Here is a 20,909-nt window from a genome sequence, read left to right on the forward strand (position 1 = left end):
CATAATACCAGAAAGATTTGGGATTATCCCTAACATCCTCAGCTCTAAAATACTGTCTAGCAAGAAAAAATTGTCATTTGTAGCTGACTTGGGAATGATAATTATTATTTTTCTTAGTTTTAAAAGTAATATTTTATTTTGAAAAACAAATATGCTGAAATTTTTTCAGAGCTAGAAGCCCATCAAGAATCACATCAGTTTTGCTGTGATGTCATTTTTTTTTAGGTGTTTCAGGTTCTTAAAAAAAATCCTATAAATTTGTTTTCAAAATGATTTCTTATGCTTAAGACTAACGAAAGTGATAATTGTGATTCTTGGATCGGCTGCTAATGGCAATTTCTCTCACTTGACAGTTGTTTTTAGGAATATGTTTTTAAACTTTTTGTTACTATGAGTTGTTTTACCCTTTGGGTAAAGTTTTACCCCATTAGGGGCTCAAAATATAGTTTTCCCCAGAAGCAATTGTTGAATTATGAAAGAGTATAAGTAAAGGCATCAAGTGATATATTCACTTCCATTCTAGCTAAATTTTGTTCAAAACTGCAAATTTGCCAATAAAATCATTACTGTTAGTTCCTTATCTTCTAGGGTAAGATGCCCAGTACTCAGAGCCTAATTTTAGAAAAAAATTCTTGATTAAACTGTTATCTTTCCTAAACAAGGACATGAGACTTCTAATCTTGGATCCTATGTATATAGGTTTAAATAGTGAGGGTTAGCTCACTATAATCTTAAAAAAAATTTCTTCAGCATTTAAATTTTTACAAAGTTACCCCTATAACCTAACCTATTTAAAGCAATTATTCTGCTCCACAACACTTGTCTGTTTATTGTTAATAATTCCATCCAAGACAAAGTCTGTCTGTGATTTAGTCTGGACATTGATGCTGATTCATGAAAATGTAGGGGGGGGGGGGGGGGTAAGGAATTTTTCTTTATTTTGTTTTAATGCAGAAAAAAACAGAACAACATTGAGGAAATATACTAAAAAAAGGGGGTAACCATAAATCTCAATTCTCTTAATTATTAGCTATCACAGCAACCACAATTTACTAGGTTGAAGCTACTGCTGCAACAACAATTAAAATTATTACAAAACAAAATATTTTTCATTAATTAAAAAAGGCACTATATGTAGAAATTTACTTTAAAATGAGCTAATAAACAGCTCTCTATGATGTTTCTGTGCCCTTCTATTTGTGGAGAAGTAGAAATGGAAAAAAAAGATGCTTTTGGTGCAGAATATTGTGGTTGGCAGTGGTTGTGTAGAAATTTCCGTCTTGTCAATTGTTAAGCAGTATATTAGAAACCCAGGTTACAACAATCTGCAAAGTAAAGCATAATATAAGCACAAGCGTAGCGTAGCAAAACATAAGCTAAAGCACATGCACAACATAGCAAGCAGGAGGATGTTACATCTCCTTTCTTCTGGACACTTTAACATGACAACAAAACTTAACCAAAATCTTCCATTTACGTGTATCCACCCTTTCTTCCCCAAAAAGGGAAAAAGAAAGGAAAAAAAACAAAAAGAAAAAAAACAACAACAACGACAACTTATAAATTAAGCCTTTTTGGAGGTTTGATTATTCTCCTAAGACGTGTCATGGCAGGTGGCGGTACTTCGTCCTGAATTTGGCTACTGACTTTTGGGCTTGACCCTGGGGCTTGAATAAGGACAGTTGGGGGTGGGCTTTTTGACGGGGTTGAGTACGCGCTTGGAGATGATGTGGAGCTCAACTGCGGTACCCCATTTGAGTTGGTACGCTGATATTGTTCTAGATCTGTGTCATCTGGGGACATTCTCAGGTATTTTTGGTTTCGACGATATGCTTTCATATCTTGAGTCTGCACGATGTACGATCTTGGCAGTTCGTGTTTGTGCAACACGACAGCTGGTTCCCAATATTTTCCTTGGATCTGTGCTTCCACAGATTGCCCTTGTTTCAGTTCTTGAAGGTCCTTTGAGTGACGATTGTAGTACTTTTGCTGCCTTAGTTGGCACTCTAGGCGACTTTCAACAAATTCAGATTTGGGAACTATTTTGGGAGTGAGATGCTCAAGGGTACAGGGTATTGTTGATCGCAAGTTCCTACTCATTAATAGCTGGGCAGGAGACGCCATTCCGTCTACTGGGGTATTTCTGTACTCAAGAAGGGCATTGCTCATTTCGCTTCTGCAAAATCGGGTCTTCTTTATCATGTTTTTTTTTTGCTATCCCAACGGCTTTCTCTGCCAATCCGTTTGACTGGGCATGATAGGGACTCGACGTTCTGTGCTCAATGGACCACCTGTTGGTAAAGTCTTGAAATATAAGGGAGTTGAAATGTGGACCATTGTCTGAAGTAATGATGCGAGGGATCCCATGCCTTGCAAAATGGTCTTTTAGACGGGATATGACTTGATGGGATGAGGCAGCTGTCCCTATTCGGTCAACTTCGAAAAATCGACTGTAATAGTCAACCGTAACGAGGAAGTGACTTCCTTCCAGATAGAACATGTCTATTCCAACATGTTCCCATGGGTGGTTAGGTATACCATGAGGCTTGAGAGATTCTTTCTGGTTGTTCCTTTGGTACGCTTGGCATGCTGGGCAACGTTTGATATATTCTTCGATACTTTCAGTCATCCCTGGCCAATAAACGATTGTTCTAGCTCTTTGCTTCGTTTTTTCAATACCGAGATGGGAAGCATGCATGCTGTGCAAGATATCAGGGTGGAGGATTTTGGGGATTACTAAGCGATCTCCTTTTAGAATGATTCCATCAATCACAGTGAGTTCATGCTTGGAACTAAAGTATTGTGCAATGAGGGAAGGTGTTTGAGCTTTTGTTGATGGCCATCCTGATTTGATTGTGTGTGCAAGACATGCTAGGATAGGGTCTAAGAGTGTTTCTTTCTTCAATTGCAATAGCCTTGCCGGACTGATGGGAGTGAGGCTCATGACGGAGTGGACATATGATTCAATTTCTTTTTGTAGACTTTCATCTTGGCTTTGAAGGTATAGGCGGGACAGTGTGTCTGGGACTGGGATCTCTTTACCAGGCCGGAAAATGACTGTAAGATCATATGGCTGAATCTGGAGCAACATTCTTTGGAGACGAGGAGATGATTTTTGCATTGGTCGATTAATAAGCGTTTCAAGTGGTTTGTGGTCAGTGACTACAACAAAGCTATGGCCATACAGGTACTGATGGAAGTGACGAATTCCAAAAACGATGGCGTAAAGTTCCTTTTCGATCTGAGAGTATTTCTGCTCTGTTGTATTCAATGAGCGGGAGGAAAACGAAATGATGTTCTCGTTCTGAATAAGGACTGCTCCAAGGCCTGATTTGGAAGCATCAACTTGTAGCTCTAGGTTACCAACTGAGGGATTAAAAGGGGATGTGGTGCTACTTATTGATTTTTTAATGGTATCGAACGCGTTGTCATGTACTTCTTCCCATACGAACTTATGCTGCTTTGATAGAGTTCGTAGTGGTTCGTTCTGGGATGATAGATTTGGGATGTAACGGGACAGGTAGTTTAGCATCCCTAATAGTGTCTGAAGTTCCTCGCGGTTGCGTGGTCGGGGCATTTCCTTCAGTGCGTTAACTTTGTTTGGATCAGGATTGATGCCAACCTAGAGATCACATGACCAAAGTAAGGTATTCATTCGGATATGAGTATGCATTTTGCTTTATTCAATTTTACGGTCCGTTCTCTGGCTCTGGTGAGTGCGGCTCGTGTGTTCACATCATGTTCAGTTTCGGATTTTCCTGAAATTATGATATCGTCAACTATGACTGAGAATCCGGGTACCCCCTCAAACGCTTCTTCCATTCGCCTCTGGAATTCATCTTGAGCGGAAATCAGGCCAAAAGGCATCCTCCTGAATTTAAATCTCCCAAATGGTGTTGCAAATGTTGTGAGCTCTGATGATTCTTCATCAAGGACTAGAGACCAGTACCCATGCCTTGCATCAAGTTTTGTGAAGAATTTTGCTCCTTCATGCTTTTGAATAGCCTCATCAAAGGTTGGCATAGGATGGTGTGGCCTTTTTATAGCTTTATTCAGGTCATGCGGGTCAATACAGATCCGAAGTGACTTGTCTAGTTTCTCGACAATAACAACAGAATTAACCCAGTCTGTAGGGTGAGTGACCTTTTCGATGACACCTAGGCGTTCCATACGCTCTAGTTCTTCCTTGAACCTTGGTAGGACTGCAACAGGGATGCGTTTCGTTGGTTGGATTGTTGGTTGTGCTCCTTCTTTCAGAACAATCTTGCATTCACCTCTCAATTTCCCAATTCCATCAAAGAGATCTGTAAATTCAGTAAACAGGTCGTCTGATGACTCGTTGAGAGTAAAGATGCATTTTATCAGCTGCAACTTACGACATTTTATCAGCTGCAACATATCCCAAGATTGGTGTGGGTGCTTCTTCTACTATGAAAAAGGTATGCAGCTCACTGTTACCATTGTTGTGGGAGCAAAAGAGCTGGCAAGTACCAAGTACTGGGATCTTCTGCCCACAGAAACTGGTAAGGATTTGGCGGGTAGGGTGGATCTGTGGGCTAGGCTTGATGTTGTTCAGTAGAGATTTTGTGAGGATGTTGGCTTGAGCCCCAGTATCTACCTTGAATCTGACGGTGATTTGTTGTTCGATGCGTAGGACTGAGTAGGGTTGGTCATCTGCATTTTCTGTTGACACCTCGTGAATAAAGAGTTCATCATCACTGCACCTTACATCATTTGGGTCTGCTCTGTTTGACTCGATCGCGTTGATAGATTTCTTTCCACTTCTGCATACTTTTGCGAAATGGTTCATTTTGTTGCACTTGCTGCAAATTTTTCCTTTCGCGGGACATTTGTGCATGGGTGAATAATCCCCACCACACAAATAGTAATCTTGTCTTCTCGCTATGTTGGGTCTGGCAGGTCCTTTGGATTGTTTGTTATACTGGACGAAATCGATTTCCTGTTTGATTTGTATTTCGTGGTTGGATGTCGCTGCTGTTGACATCAACTTTAGTTGTGCCTGGGTTTCTGTGTGGGCTCGAGCAGTAGTGATTGCGTGGGGAAGAGTTAGTGTTGGTCCCATCTGCAGTAGTTTTTCACGTATCTTTGGTGACTTAACTCCACAGATAAGTCTATCTCGTACCATTTCATCACGGATTGCAGCACTGTACTCACAATCACGAACCAAAAGTTTTAGATCTGTCACATACTGTTCCACAGTTTCAATGTCGTTCTGATCCCGTTTGTGGAAAACATAACGTGAGAAGATTGGATTTGCAGATGGACTAAAGTATTCATCTAACTTTTGCGTATACACTGCAATACGGTTTTTTTCAGCCTCGGTGAGAGACCAGGTGCTGAAGATGTCCTGTCCTTTCTCACCAAGCCATATTAGTAAAAATGCACATTGAACAGTCTCTGTCTTTCCACTCAAGGGGCCTGCAAACATGAGTGTTGCATGGCTTTTGAATCTATTCCAAGCTTCTTTGAGGTTGTCTGCTTCCCAATTAAGTTCAGGGTATGGGACAGTGGATTCCATTTTTCTGACACCATGTAGAAATTTCCGTCTTGTCAATTGTTAAGCAGTATATTAGAAACCCAGGTTACAACAATCTGCAAAGTAAAGCATAATATAAGCACAAGCGTAGCGTAGCAAAACATAAGCTAAAGCACATGCACAACATAGCAAGCAGGAGGATGTTACAGTTGCAGCCATTTTTCTTGATTTTCAATCAAATAGACTTTCCTTGTTGTTCAAGCCAAGGGACTAAGTTGTTTTTATAAGGTTTGCAGACAAGGGAGCTCTAATTGTATACTTTTTGTTTTCATCTGTCACTATTTTTAGGAGTTTTAAGAGGACAGTGCTATTTAATAGCTGTGAAATATGCAGCACAGGGGTGACAGATAAAAACAACCTGTTAGCCAGTCTTGCTGCCTTAGTATAGCACATGGCTTGGCTAATATCTTTGAGTCCACACTGGAGCTACCCAGTATACAGTGTATCAAAACATAGAAATAACAAGGGGAAAATATATTAGTAGGGCTATATGTTGGTCCATTGGCAGGAATGGGTTGCACTGTCAGGGTAATGACCATTATGTTTAAAAGGATCACAACTTAAGAAATCTAATGGTATTACCATTATTTAATGAAGATATTGACTTCAGATGAGCCATAACTCTAGGCTACTGTGTAACACTACTTAAAACCCTTTTAAACACTTATTGTCATTCCTTAAGGCATACCAATAAACTTACGAGTCACCCTTTTTCCCCTAATTGTCCAATATATTTCCCCTTTTGTATATGCAGAATGAATTTTCCATACACAACTCTTTGCTTCAAATTGATTTAGTGGGAAACAAGTAGTACAATAGCCATTCCAGTGTATAGAAATTTTATGGTGTATATAGAGTTTAGGGTATACAGTTGACCATTAGGGCTAGGGTAAATTTCCTTTGTATGCCCTAAGGAACAATACAAGTATTTCAGAATGTTTTTTAGGAGTATTCAGAGTTTTTTATTGTTTTCTTCTTGGTAACCTGTTCACTTTATTGATATTCTTGTTACCCAACATCACCTCTTCACCTTCATTTATTCTTAGTCTTAGTGCCCTAATTTTCTTACCATTGATTTTCAACCTATTCTTGTACCTTGAACTCTCAAAACATCCAAAATATCATTCATTTTGCTAAAAAAAAAAAAAAATCATCAGTATAATCTAAGTTTAGGAGTTTTTATCCCTAGTTGATTCTGTGTTCTCCCACTTTAACATATTTATCTGGTATACCATACAAGGATAGGATCTTTGCTAAAGCTCTCCTATCAGCTGAATCAAATGCTTGCTCATAATCTTTAGAACTGAGGGTTAAAGCGGTTTGATGACTCAGACACTTCTCAATTATTAATCTAAGAGTGTAAATTTGGTGGATGGATCCTCTCCCCTTCCAAAAACCAAACTGTTCTTCTCTAGAAGCTTTATCTACAACATCTATAAGTCTAAAAAGTATCATCATACTGATATTGCTTGTTTGCCATTGAATAATTAAAAGAAAAGAGCTGCCATATGAAAAATTCATGCCACTCCTTCTGCTCCCAGTCCTTGTCCCATTTTACTGAAGTGACTTCAGGGTTTGAGATGAATGGTTTGGTTACTTAGGGAGTTCCAAAGTGGAGGAACATGGTTAGGGTAGAAGTGGTAGTGTTTTCTGCAGCTAACTATTGGAAAAGACAGTATGAATGTTAATATTATCAAATTGCACTTGACCTTAGTACATTCTACTGAGGTGTAAATTTTATACAATACATCATTTAAAGATCTGTCACTTTTATCAATCAGTATCTAAGTTCTGACATTGGTTCAGTGTTCAAAATTTCGATGTTACTAGCAGCAGTATCTTTGATAAAAATCTTTTGATTAAAAGTCATTTTTAAATGTTTCTCTTTTACAGATTTGGTCTGTAGCTTCACTAATTTTATTTATCAGTTGTTGAATTCGACTAATCCTCTCAAGTTCAATCAATGGGGTTCATTATCAATTCAAAAAATAATTTACACTTAACAATAATACTCAGTCCATTTCCGGACGTCGAGATCCTCAATTGCTACCTTTTAAACATAATATACAACGTGGTCACTGTTCCTACCCTAAGAAACAACTTTGACTCTCATTTTTCCAACAAAGCTACCAATTATCCTCCATCTCTTTGCCCCATGAGAAACTGCCTCATCATTATATTAAGAAAAAAAAAATAGTTTATTCCTATCTATTTATATTTAATACTTCATATAAAAATCATTTTATTAATCATTATTTAACTAGTCTTTTCCAATGGTAATACATGATTTTTTTAACTCTTATTTTAAATGGCGCGAGGAAGCTTCTACCTCTCAGCTCCTCTGGGAAGAGGTTCCATAACCTTGTATAAGTTATATTCAGAGCAAAATCCAATCATACAGTTGGAAGAAGGGTATTTGCAGGTTTGATGATGATTGGGTATTTACATTATGCTAGCCCAAGATTGGTCAAAATAATGTTTTAAATGTGGACGGGAGTTCACCAGATAGAAACTTGAACACAAAGGTCAAGCAGAACTGATGATGTATCAACTCCATTGACAACTAATCTTAATTTTTTCCAATTAACTTCAAAGATCGCTAATGAATTGAATTGAGCTTCGGCAGGTGACATTCAAAAATCGATTGCTAGATCATTGCACAGTACTGTAAATGAGGTTTGATAAGAGTGTTGTATAGCAGGACCAATGTTTCCTGCGGCAAAGTGTTCTTTAGTTTCTTTATTATTCCAAGATTCCAGGATATCTTCAGCTCTACTGCTTGGATGTGATGCAGGAATGACAGGTTGTCATCAAGCAGGACTCCCAGGTATTTTGCCAAACGATTATCTGGCCGACTGATCAAACCTCTGCATATTTTGATACCACATATCTCTGGATGGACACTTCTGACCCGGCAAAAAAAAAATAAAACACAAGATTTATAAACTTAATGTCAAGACTTTGTGATTGGGTTTCCTTCTTTGTTCAACTGGATTAGATCTTTATGGATTAAATACTTTTATTGGGGTGATGTAACAATATTTTTGGTCTGTACTACTAGGTTGAATGGGTGGGGGGATGGCGTAAGGTTTATTGAACTTGTTTACAGTTTCAAACTGATTAGGAGTTTGCATTTTGCTTTGGGACCTTTAATTGGATTTACTATTAAAGGTAATGGTCACTAATTCCTGTAGCTTGTGTTCTAATTCCAAATGCCCCAAGAATAGAAAATGGTTTAAGATTTATGCATTTGATTCTGGTATGCCACTCCAGTATATATTGAGTTTTGACATATTCAGCTTTGCTTTGAAAAAAGGAAAGGCAAAATATAGTCAATTTTTTTGGAGAGGGGAACTCCTTCATTTGTCCTTGGGTGATAGTTGCACCTTCTTTTTATTATTTATGTTCTGATTAGAAAGAACTGTATGCACTTCCATCAAGTAAAACTATTAACTTGTCTTTTCTCGTACATTCGGTATTTGTTTTCTTATTTATTTAATTTGTTTATATATGTTATTGATATTTTTTGATATATGTATATGAATATATGTTATTTTGATATATGATGTATGTTATTTGATGTTATTTTTGATATTTATTAATTGAGTTTTGACATATTCAGCTTTGCTTTGAAAAAAGGAAGGGCAAAATATAGTCGAATTTTTGGAGAGGGGACACCCCCCTCTCCAAGGGGGACGTTTCATTGGGTGATAAGTTCACCTTCTTTTTATTATTTATGTTCTGACTAGAATTGTATGCACTTCCATCAAGTATAACTTGTCTTTTCCCATACATTTGCTATTTGTTTTCTTATTTAATTCTTCTAGGTGATTCAAGCAGGTCAAAAGTGAAGTTTTCTGATGTCCAAGTTTGCAAGAGCTTTCTACTGCATTGCTGCCCTCATGAAATTCTTCAGGCAACAGTAAGTGTTTCAGTAGAAACTATTTTCATATCTTAGTCAACGTAGATTTGTTTATATGTTATTCAGTTGATTGACTTTCTCAGGTTAATACAGTTATGTATTCAGTATTGCCTCAAAAATTTATAGTTAATATTGTTTGACTATGGTTTTAGAGTTCTTTTCTCTGTGAAAAGGCCAAGTTTCAGGGCTATAATAAATATATAATGATTATTTTGTTCTTGTTGTAAAAGATGTAAACAAATTAATGTATAAAGTCAAAATTTAAATATAAGAGAACATATCTGTGTGTGTTTGTAGATTTAAAGAAACACATTTTCTTGGGTTGTATATGTTATGGATGCTGCTGAACAAAGGCCAGGAAGTTGAATTAATTTTGTTTGGTTTCTTGTTAACTTTTTACAATAAAAAAATATCAGCTTGTTTTGGAAAAAACAAATATATACTTTTTGAAAGTATATGTAGTTAAGAGAAGTAGGTGTTTATTACCTGTAGTATTCATTTTAAAGTGTACTTCAGGTTCAGTTGATATTTTTTTTATGTAAAATTTATATTATTTTGGTTTTTGTCACACTTGAGTAATTGTGAATTTTCACATGCAGAGTAAAATAAGTACTAAACAACCAAAATGTCAATTCTTTCTTATCAACATAAGTTGGTCAAATGTTTTTTTGTATGTACCATTGTTATCATCAGTAATGATTTTAGGCCTCATAATCTTTGAGGGGGCAAAGTACCTTAATAGGAGTATAAAGATATAGAATAAGGAATTTAATCTCAGGTTTCAGCAAAACTGGGGCGACAAATGCCCCCCCTCCCCTGCCCAGGATTAGAACCGCTACTGATAATCATCAACGTTTCACTTATTTTTTTGATCAGTTTTACATTTTATGACTGATTTCATTGAATTTTGGCCAAATCTTATAGAATATTCTCATTTTTCTGTATTTATTTTGTTTCACCATTGTTCTAGCAATAGGAGTAGACGTTTCCATGTAAAGGACAACATTTTAAAAATGAAAAAAGTTAACTTTCAATTTTAACCAACTAAATAAAATCAGGTTCAAAGGTGCTTTTCAGTAACATTTAGTAGAATTAGATTTAAAATACAAAGTAAGAACTTCATTTTTTTTAATGGTTATTTTGCACTTTTTGACAACGCCCATTTTGAAATAAAAGGCAACTTTTATTGGATGATATGGAAGAAAACATTTTCTAATGAATATTACCTCCTGCTATGACTCCTTTCTTTGAGTGACATTATGAACCTTAGAAACATTTAAATAAAACTTTGTAGTGTGTAGTAAATCTTCAAGTTGCATCCATTTATCTCTATGATTATCATAAATCCAATTTAATGTAAATGCTAAGGATGAAGTCAAGCAATTTGACTACAAAAAGAAGAGACATTGTTTCGCTTTTGAACTCATCCAATGTTCGTATTAAAATCTTAAGCCACAAAAAAAGAAAAATAATAATATTATTTCACTGGAATAAATGCCTATCATCAAATTTTGTGTAAAATCAGACATTATTTAATGGCATAAATTTTATAGTTTAATTCTATAAGAGACATAGTTTCTCTTTTGAACTCATCCAACGTTTGTATTAAGTTCTTATACCACAAAAAAAATAAAAATTATAATATTATTTCACTTGAATAAATGCTCATCATCAAATTCTGTGTAAAATCAGACATTATTTAATGGAAATAAATTTTAGAGTTTAATTTTATATTGACTTTATGCTTATTCTGTAAAGGGACCCCCCCCTCCTACCCAAGTACTTAGGCCTACTTTTTTTCTGATAGCAGATATTTGAGCTCAAGATGATATTCATTAGTGGGTAAGAGGGGAGCTACAACATTCCATGCCCTTTGAATCCCAAGGGCTCTAGTCTACTTGTTCAGTTATTAGTTAAATCTTTTGCAATATGTATTTTGAGCCCTAGCTGCTTTTTCATTCCATGGGGATTCTTTTTTAGAAGTATACTAAATACCTTTTTTTTTCTTTTTTTTTTAACTTATTGCATCAAATGTACATTGGGACGTAGCTATATCAATTAGACACTGTTCTTGTGTTTAGAATAAATTTTAAGTGTTATATTTTTTATGGAAGATTCGGATTGGCGAAAACAATGGAGAGTTCATGTCAATTTTTTGTGACCCATCACCTTCGTGAGTGAATGTTTGCCTTTTCTGTAAGTAGGCTAATGGCGGTGGTGCGTTGCCATTTTTAATTATACAATCGTTATTTACTACTACTTTTTTTTTACTGTTGTAATTATAAGTTTAAGGTGGGTTCAAGCACCTTCAACTACTATAATTAAAGTATTAAGCAAGACTCAGAGTCTAAGTATGAATTTATAAAAAAAATGTCATTATATTTTTATTTGTGGCTTTGCCAAATGTATTTATGGCTCTGTCTGCACGTAAAAATCTGTTAAGAAGCCGCGGTAAGGAAACAGAAATAGGCATCTCGCTTTGTTGTGATTTTGCATTCAGGGTTGCCAGAGGAAGTGGGCAAATGACAGTGAGGTGTTGCCAATTTTAATCATGCAATTATTGATTGCTTTTTTTGCTGCTGGCCATATGCTGGGAGCTCCTTACTAAGTATTGTCCAATCACACAACCGTGTGTGTCTTTATTGTAATATTTCTAGATGCTGAAATAGACTATGGTTATCTATATAGAAACAACCAATTGGCACACAAACAAAAAGATAATATTAAGTATGACTTTTTTTTTGTACTTGGTCCTTATGCCTTGACTGCAAAAACATAAAATGAGAGGTTAGATGTTTTACAAGAGAATTAAGGACCAGAAGGCTCTGGCGGCCAAGAAAGAGAGTTGCATGAATATAATGGATAAGACAGTAGCTTATAGTTGGCTCCCCACTAAATTTCCATTAATTCATATCATTTGAGAATGATTACTACCATCAAAAATTCACTCAGAACCAAGCCTCCTGAGGTCAACACAGCTACGCACGCTCTTGCTTTATCCTAATCTGTTTGGAGCCTCCTTCTTTACAACCTCCCAGGGAGTTTCTCCCTTAAATCTTTCCTTACGACATCCTCCCACCTGAACCGAAAACAGGATGTGCTTTTTGTTTAGCCCTAGACAGTTGGCGAAATGGACAACATTTGGCAATCTGTTATGTCACAGTGATTCTTGACGCTGCTGATGGTGGTCTTCATAAAAGTGGTGCTCATGTATGTACCATGCTGTGGTCTGATATAGTGCTTGGTGGTGCCTGACCTTGTGTTGGGTGGTGGTGCTTTTTGATTAGAAAATTGCGAAAAGCAGTTCACATTGAGATGATGTTCTCAGAAGAAAGAATCTCTCTTTAGAGATCAATTATTGCAGGTAGATGTTCATAATAGTAAAATCGTTTATAAAAAAATGTTTGTAAAATGTTTATGGATCTTCCGTTTTTCCTTAAACAAATACTATTTTTGCAACACTTTAAGATAATGAATGAGAAAATTTTAATTAAAGAAGCAAGTACCTGACAGTAGTGGAAATGAAATTCCTACTGTCAATCTTTGTGAAGAAAAAACTATTGCCAAAATTATGGTGCTAATAAACAAAATATTTGTAAATATTGCCGTTTTAATGGGCCAACCGGAAACTAGGTTGGCCCCAAATATGATGCGAAGAGTTCGTTGTAAAGATTCAATGGAAATCGGAGCTTCATGAGAGGGGTAAGGAAGGGAGTTTTGAATAGATCAGTATGGAGGAGAAGCATTCACAGATATGTTGGCTTCAGCCTACTCGGTGCTAAAGTGAGTTATTAATAGTAGTTGCCCTAGCTATAGTTGATAGACACAACTAGGATAACACATAGGTCAAACATCTAGGGGTAATAAACTCTCTCGAAGGAATTGTATGAGGCAGCCTGCAAAGCAGATTTCTGCTGGATAAGTCTTTTTTCTTAATATGCCTATAATATTTTATAATTATTTCTATTCTATAAATAATAAGGGACAAAATACTTAGAGAATAAATATCATATTACTGTAGTTAAAAGTTGAAGTGTAGAAGCATGGATGTTGATCTCTGTCCATAGAAAAAAAAATGATAAAAGCTGGATGAAAATTGGAAAAATGTTACAACACTGCTATTTAAGTGGGTAATTAGTTACTTCACCTAGTTCAAGGGGTTGTTTTTGGAATCATAAGTATTGACTTTTTCTCTTTTTGCCCAAAGCATATGGAAAACTGCTTGGAGAGTAAGCTCAGGCTAGTCTATGAGAGGGGAAGACCGGCTAACGCCATCTTGTATTACCAGGAAAAACCGTTAAGCTAGTTATAAAAACTTGAATCCATATATATATATATATATATATATATATATATATATATATATATATTTCGTTTAATTAGCATATATTCTGCAGATTAGCTATTTTAATCCAGAAAAGGGTGAAAATAAAATAACCCGTTTGCATCTGAGAATTTAAGGTTGAATTCAATTAAATTTAGATTTTTATTGTTTTTTTTTTTCATTTTAAATTTTGTTTGTTTTTGTTTATTATTGTAGTGCTGCTGGGAAGCACTGTAGTGTGAGTGGTGCTTATGGTTTTTACTTTCTAATGGACTACTTGTTAAAGCGCTAGAGATTCCTCCCTTATCAATTTACCATAGTCTTTGGCGAGCCTTCAGGATTAGTTTGAAACCTTGTCATACTAAACAAATAGGTCTAATAGAGGGGTCGCTCTCTCCAGAAATCATGTACACCATTCGGCGCGTGCAAAGCGTTTTGGGGTCTGTGCCGAGTTTGGCGGAGCTGCGTGGCACACGTGGCGCTCCGAGATGTACAACAGTTAGCGGGAAGTCAGTACCTCCTTGTTTAAAATATTTCTTAATTTTTTATGAATTTTGAGATTGCTTCTCACAATTAATTTTAATTGTGAGAAGCAGGGAATGAGATGATTCAATTTTAAGACTTTCAAAGCTAGATTTACTTTAAAAACTGCTGATAGTTTATTTTTTATTTTGTATGTACATACTACGTATTCCTGTGCCGAAAATGTCTTCAAGTTATTGTTTTTGTTATATGTAAACACAGAACGATATTTAATTTCCTTCAGAATCAAGGAAAAGGGACATTACAGGTAGAAACGAATATTTTCCAACATTGAGGGTAAGTCTGTGAAACATTCTTTGTTCTTCCTTTTCTTCTTCTCTTTATGGACAGTAAAAAACAAGTCGAAAATACTTTTAAATAAAATATGTATAATGCTAAATGCTAAACCTATATTTTTTAAAGACAGTTTAAAACTATATCGTGTATTATAAGTCCAAGGTCAACAAAATAGCTTTCTGTTATTTGCTTTAATAATGTCAGGTAGTTGAATTGCACTTCTTGTTTGGCTCAAGAACTGAAACAATAGGATTTTGATTTGCTCTTTTGCTCTTTTAGTTTACTCATACCCACCGGTGGGTATTGGGACATAGGCGGCATTTTGGTGGGTCTTGGGCTGGACATGCACCCTTTGGCTGACAATACTCTAGAGCCTTAGTTACAAAAATATTTTTCATGTAAATGACTTCACATTCATATGCATTTAAAGAGCAAAAAAATACATATAAGTATTGCTGTGACGCCATGCATTATATGAAAGGTTTTGTATTGTATACAGACAAAAATTTTCATTCCCATAAAATACACCTAGAGGACAACTTGAAAAAAGATACTAAGTTAATTGCCTTTTAGGCTTCCTACCTAAAAATTTTGAGTAACAAAATTTAAATATTACAAGGGGGGCATCGGGATTTTAGAAGTGTCTAGGTGGGTGGCCCATAATCGGTTTGGAACCACTGGTCTAAAGCATCAAAAATAGGCTAAAAATAATCTTAAAATGTTTTTAAAAAAAACTGCGGGTCTGCATAAAAAAATTTGATTGTATTTTAAATATCTTCTAGTTTACAAATCGTTTCTTCCTCGAAATTTATTTTAATTCAGGACAAGAAAAAATCAAGATATATAAACACTCAATATCTATAACAGTAGTTACGCAGATTTTAAACATGGAATATTAATTCTTTCATATTGAATTTAATATGCAAAGCTACGCTAGACGCTAATCAACACATCTTCTCTTTTGGACATCCAACACAATAGACTAATACACACACATAAATATAATGTTAAAAGAATGTGCAATGCAGTGAGTAATTAAAAAAGTATAGATTTTATTTCAGCATAAATACTTTTCTTTCTTAAGGTTCTTCAGTGCAAAAACTGCGTTTCTCTGTTTAGTTGTTAGATCTATCTCCACGTTTACCTCCACTAGTCATTAAAGATGATGAGTTCCCATACATAGAGATTTAAAAAAATTATTGAAAAAATCTTGTCCTTTAGAAGCAACTAATAGTTCTAGTCTTATCGTAACACGATATGTTAAAGAGATTTTACAGACCTCGATAAAGTTTTACTTCGATCTAAATAATTACTTTACCTACTAATTTTATATGAAAGTTAAGTATTTTGTTACAATGAAAAATATTTTCTTTGGCCGTTGTCTAATCGAACTGATCATATCATTTCAAAGCAAGCAACAGTCCTAATCACATGTTCCAGAGACTTAATGGATCTTCCATAAATTCCTTAATGGATTTAACAAATTATTAATACAGCAATAAATTAATGCAGCAATTAATACAGCAATAAAGGTGACCCAACTTCCACTGATACAACGGAAAACGAATTTAAAATTTGTTTAGAACAGTCTGATTTTTATTTTTGAAAACATCGACGGAAGAAAGAGAATCAAGGTCAATCCAAATAATCAAGAATACAGGAAAGAACTAACGACAGTAGACTGTTTAACATATAATTCCGGGAAGCCTCAGCAATTTTTGATTTCTCAGTGTTATAATTATAAAAAAGAAAATGTTTAACATTTATTTTGTTTTCAGTAAGTCCCCTCATCCTCCCAACTCACTTTCCTTGAAAGTACCTGAAAGTTTAACTTCATCGTCAAGATGTTCAGATTTCAATGACATAAACACACCTAGCATCTTTTGATCTTGCTCTCTCCCCTTTCATTTGATACCATCCAGTTGACATCTTTGGATTGTCTTTAATCTGTGATCATTGCTGTAATCAAATAACCCTTCACCGTCTGTAAATTTGAGCTTTAAAGCATTATCAGTTATAATTCAATTTTAATCCCAATACGGTGAAAGATTCTTTTTTTTCCCAAAAAAATGTCACACAAATTATTTTCATTTTACAGATTTGATAAAATAACAGTTCTGAAATTCTGTGTGAATTTTGGTGGAAAAGTCCCTCAAAGCCCAGCCGCAATGATATTTAGCCAATACCAGAATTTACCTTCATTGAGATTTAATTAAGGTCAGACTCGGTCACAAGATACTTTTTTGATTGATAAGTTGAGGCTGGTTAAGATGGTAAATATTTACAATATGGTTAAATACCTCTATATATTTTTTTTATACAGCTAAGGCGCCATGCAGAAAATGGGGTAGCGTAGTAGTAATGCTACTTGGCAGTTTTCATGGCCTGGTGAAATTTATCGGCAAATTTTGTCTGGAAATACCATTTTTGTATGTAGAAATACTTTTTGCTCAAAGGAAATTCCAAAACACAAGTTGCGCTGCTAAAATATCGGCAGCTTTTGGAATTCTGCTACTGACAGCTGTGGAACATTTTCCATGCCTGCAGCTAAGAAATTAGAGCTGAGGTTTCTTATTGACTTGCCTTGGCTAAATTCCAAAAAAGCTAAAATAAATAAAAAACTCCTCGGTGGCTCATACTAGCTCTGGAGAATTGCTAAATGTTAATATGAAAGGGTCTTATATCTTGTCTTCAGGCTCATTCACAATTAAAACTCGCTTATACCTGGATTTAGCCAGTTCTAATTCGAACCGATGAGATTTTTCATAAAATTATCTGATTGGCAGAAAATTTTTGTGAAAAATACTGATTGGCTCAAATTACCACTGATTAATTCCTCGTATTAGGAAAATATCATTCTGAATGGGCCTTTTGCTAGATCTCGATGTTGGCAAAATCTCATTTCGAATGAGCCTTTATTATATCGGCCTATAAGTCAAATTAGAATATCCTAATTGTTTTTAGATTAGTATATTATAATGATTTATTGTCATCACTGTTCCTTTCATATTTATATATTATCATGGATTTATTTGGTAAGCTTTAGGTACAGATGAAAGCCATATTTATGCAAGTCATTATGGTTTTTCGATTTAGTCAAAGATTTCTGGAAGCTGTATGGTGAGTCTGGAAAACTGATATTATTTAATGTATTTCCATCTTATTATGGTGAATTGGTGCCTAACTTCGTTTAAATTGTAAGTACATAAGCCATCTTTGACCCCCATTTCCTTCGAGTTTTCTCCAGCTGTTGAGAGAAGATTGTGATATCAAAGTTGTTGAAGATTGTGCAATCAAAGAAAATAAAATAAGAGATTATAATAAGAAAATAAGCTAAATTAATAAAATAAATAATTCATAAAAAAATAAATTAAAATAAATAATTGACGTCATCTAGCGTTACCCAGCAAAATTATAAAGTTAAGTAAAAAAAAATATAATGATAGTCGCCTCTTTTATGCTTTGAATATACACGGTGCTGAAGGCAAAAGAACCACTTTTTTCCAACCGGACAAAATGGACAATTTGTGTCTTTTTTTTTTTTTTTACTGCCGTGTGTTTTGGACAGCAACCTAGCCCTAAATCTAGCCTCAAAAATTGTTAGTTTTGGCTATGAATTGGCTATGGATATTTTATAATGAATTGGCTATGGATATATTTACACCTATAATTGTTTTTCAGATTTAAATAAACTGAAATATATTTCCTTACTTTTTGTGTGTCTTCTGGGCACCGTTGCATTGTTTAATGGTTCTAGTTAATATTGGAAGGATGTCATTTCCTTAAGATCATTTTGTTAGCCTCAGTGACGGTCCCAGGGAACTAAAAATCATCTCGAGCTGTCCAGAATCTGTGATTTGACTGCGCAATTTGATTGAAAAGGCAATTCAATTTTACGTCCATATTGTTGGCATACTTGTCAATCAAAGCGAGTAGCACCACAGGGAACTCCCAAAGGGGCCAAATTGTTCAATTGACAATTCTTTTTAGCTTTTTTTGGCGTTTTTTTTTTTTAGCAAGTAAGCTAGAGAATTTTCAGGAACCTTTCCTAAAACTTAAAAAAATCTGCTTCATTTAATTGAAAAAGATTCCTGGGAAAGCCAGGGTCGGCTTTCAGTTTTCTGTTATTTATTTGGATCTGTTTTCCAAGTTCTGTAAGTTATGGCAAAACAGCCAATTAACTTTAAATAGTTTGGCCACTCACGAACTAAAAAACTTGATAACAGACGATCTTGTGTAATCATTAAGGTACTGGATCTTGTTAAGCAGTTGAAAAAACACCAAATATTCCTCTTTCAACATTTTCCTTTTTTTTCATCCCACAATTAATTATTTTTAGTGAGTTTTTATTTCTTAGCCCAGTTCTTGTTCACATAAGACTACTGTTTGGGAGTAGAGCCAAAATATTCAAAATTAAGTTCGGTTTTTCCGTTCCACTCTTGAGTTGATTTTTTTGGCAAAATCTAATCAGTTTTTTAATGATCTTTCTAAAAATTTCTAATTTCGCCCTTTTTTAGGGGCTTACGTCGTTTAGCTTTTACATCATTTAAAATGGACCGGGTAGACAATTAAAATCAGACCAATTTGTTGGTATCCTGGCATTTGGAATCATTTAAGTATTATTTTATTATTTTTACCGGTACATGTGCTTTTAATTTCAGCGTATGGATCTTGGAGAATGTCCCAAACTTCATGACGTTGCACTTCGAGCTGATTATGAAATGGCATCGACATCAAAGGATTATTACTATGACATTGACGTGAGTCTATTTTTTTATTTCAAAGTCCTTTTAGTGTTTTAAGTGAAGTGTAGACTGCATGTCAACACCGTTTTTTCAGTAAAGCTCGCAATTTTATTTTGGACAATTTTTATGGGTGACTGCCCGCTCTGGTTGTCTTCAACCAAGTAAAACTAAACATAAAGTTTACTTTACAAGAACTATAGTTTGCTGAAAACCAATACTTTACTGACTTTACTAACACTTTACTTTAGATACTGACAATTTACTTTACTTACTAGCACTTTACTGAAAACTGGACTAAACTTTACTGAAAACTAAATGGTTTTTATGCGCTTAAAGTTTTGTCTAGCCTTTAACTAGGGTTTTAGCAGCAGGCTGAAGGTTTTTTTAAGATAGATGAGTAGAATTTTATTCAAAAATCGATTCGATGATAAAATTAAACAACAATATAAATATACATTTCTAACTTGACTCAGAGATATCCGTCGTATGGGGTAACAAAAAAAAACATCCAGAAATAAAACATTTCTTTGGAGTTTTTTGGAAGGCATCAAATAAGTGACACAGATTCGACTTGTACAGAGTATTACAGACAGTTAGATGTATCAAGTCGATCTCACTGATGGACATCGTCTTGCCAGAATGGCCATGATGATATCTAGATAAGAGACAAGGGACGGACTAGTTCTAAGAGCTACAAGAATATCACTTTTTAGTTGAAACAAAGAATAAGACACGTGAAAGAATATAAAGAGACTATATATTAAGTAATGACTTATAAAGAAAGCTATTTATCTGAAGGATGAGATTCCATACTGTATCATGTAGCCTTCTCTAGAGGATGGTATCAAAAAGGAACAAATACGTTGGCCATAATTAGGACCGTTCTAAGAAAATGTTCCAGTTTCCATAGAAATCCAAGATACCTCAGTATTCTAATTTTGATTATACTAATTTGACGCATGAAAGTGATATTCTCATTAAGAAGAATTCCTGGAACTAGACATACATATTACTAGATCTACTTAAAGAATTTTTGAAAGATGAATTTCAGTTAGGTCAGGACAAGCTTTCTAAATTCACTAGAAAATCAGAAAGCTCGACTTACCAACATCTGGGACCAGCCAGTTAGCATTGAGCCATAGAGCTACTCTTTCAAATGAGACGATCAACTTAATAAGAATCCAAGGCTTTGTTTTAATAGATGTTCAAAGTGTTAGGTCAGGACAAGCTTTCTAAATTCACTAGAAAATCAGAAAGCTCGACTTACCAACATCTGGGGCCAGCCAGTTAGCGTTGAGCCATAGAGCTACTCTTTCAAATGAGACGATCAACTTAATAAGAATCCAAGGCTTTGTTTTAATAGATGTTCAAAGAGTGTTAGGTCAGGACAAGCTTTCTAAATTCACTGGAAAATCAGAAAGCTCGACTTACCAACATCTGGGGCCAGCCAGTTAGCGTTGAGCCATAGAGCTACTCTTTCAAATGAGACGATCAACTTAATAAGAATCCAAGGCTTTATTTTAATAGATGTTCAAAGAGTGT

The 20,909-nt window shown here is 35.0% G+C and overlaps 1 protein-coding gene across 3 annotated transcripts in view; it reads left to right on the forward strand.

Moving 5' to 3' along the window:
- LOC136025908 (putative RNA-binding protein Luc7-like 2) overlaps positions 1-20,909 on the forward strand; it is a 54,969-nt gene that overhangs the window by 7,459 nt on the left and 26,601 nt on the right. The window contains exons 1-3 of one of the 3 annotated variants that reach the window (XM_065701971.1): positions 9,388-9,479; positions 11,594-11,652; positions 19,284-19,382. In XM_065701971.1, the coding sequence (XP_065558043.1) occupies positions 19,287-19,382 (96 nt within the window). In that variant the 5' untranslated portion in view covers positions 9,388-9,479; positions 11,594-11,652; positions 19,284-19,286. Of the gene's footprint in view, positions 1-9,384; positions 9,480-11,593; positions 11,676-19,283; positions 19,383-20,909 lie in introns of those variants that run through there. The other 2 variants (XM_065701970.1, XM_065701969.1) reach the window with 2 other exon arrangements.

This window comes from Artemia franciscana, chromosome 4 (assembly GCF_032884065.1).
Source record: "Artemia franciscana chromosome 4, ASM3288406v1, whole genome shotgun sequence".
Taxonomy (NCBI): Eukaryota; Metazoa; Arthropoda; class Branchiopoda; order Anostraca; family Artemiidae; genus Artemia; species Artemia franciscana.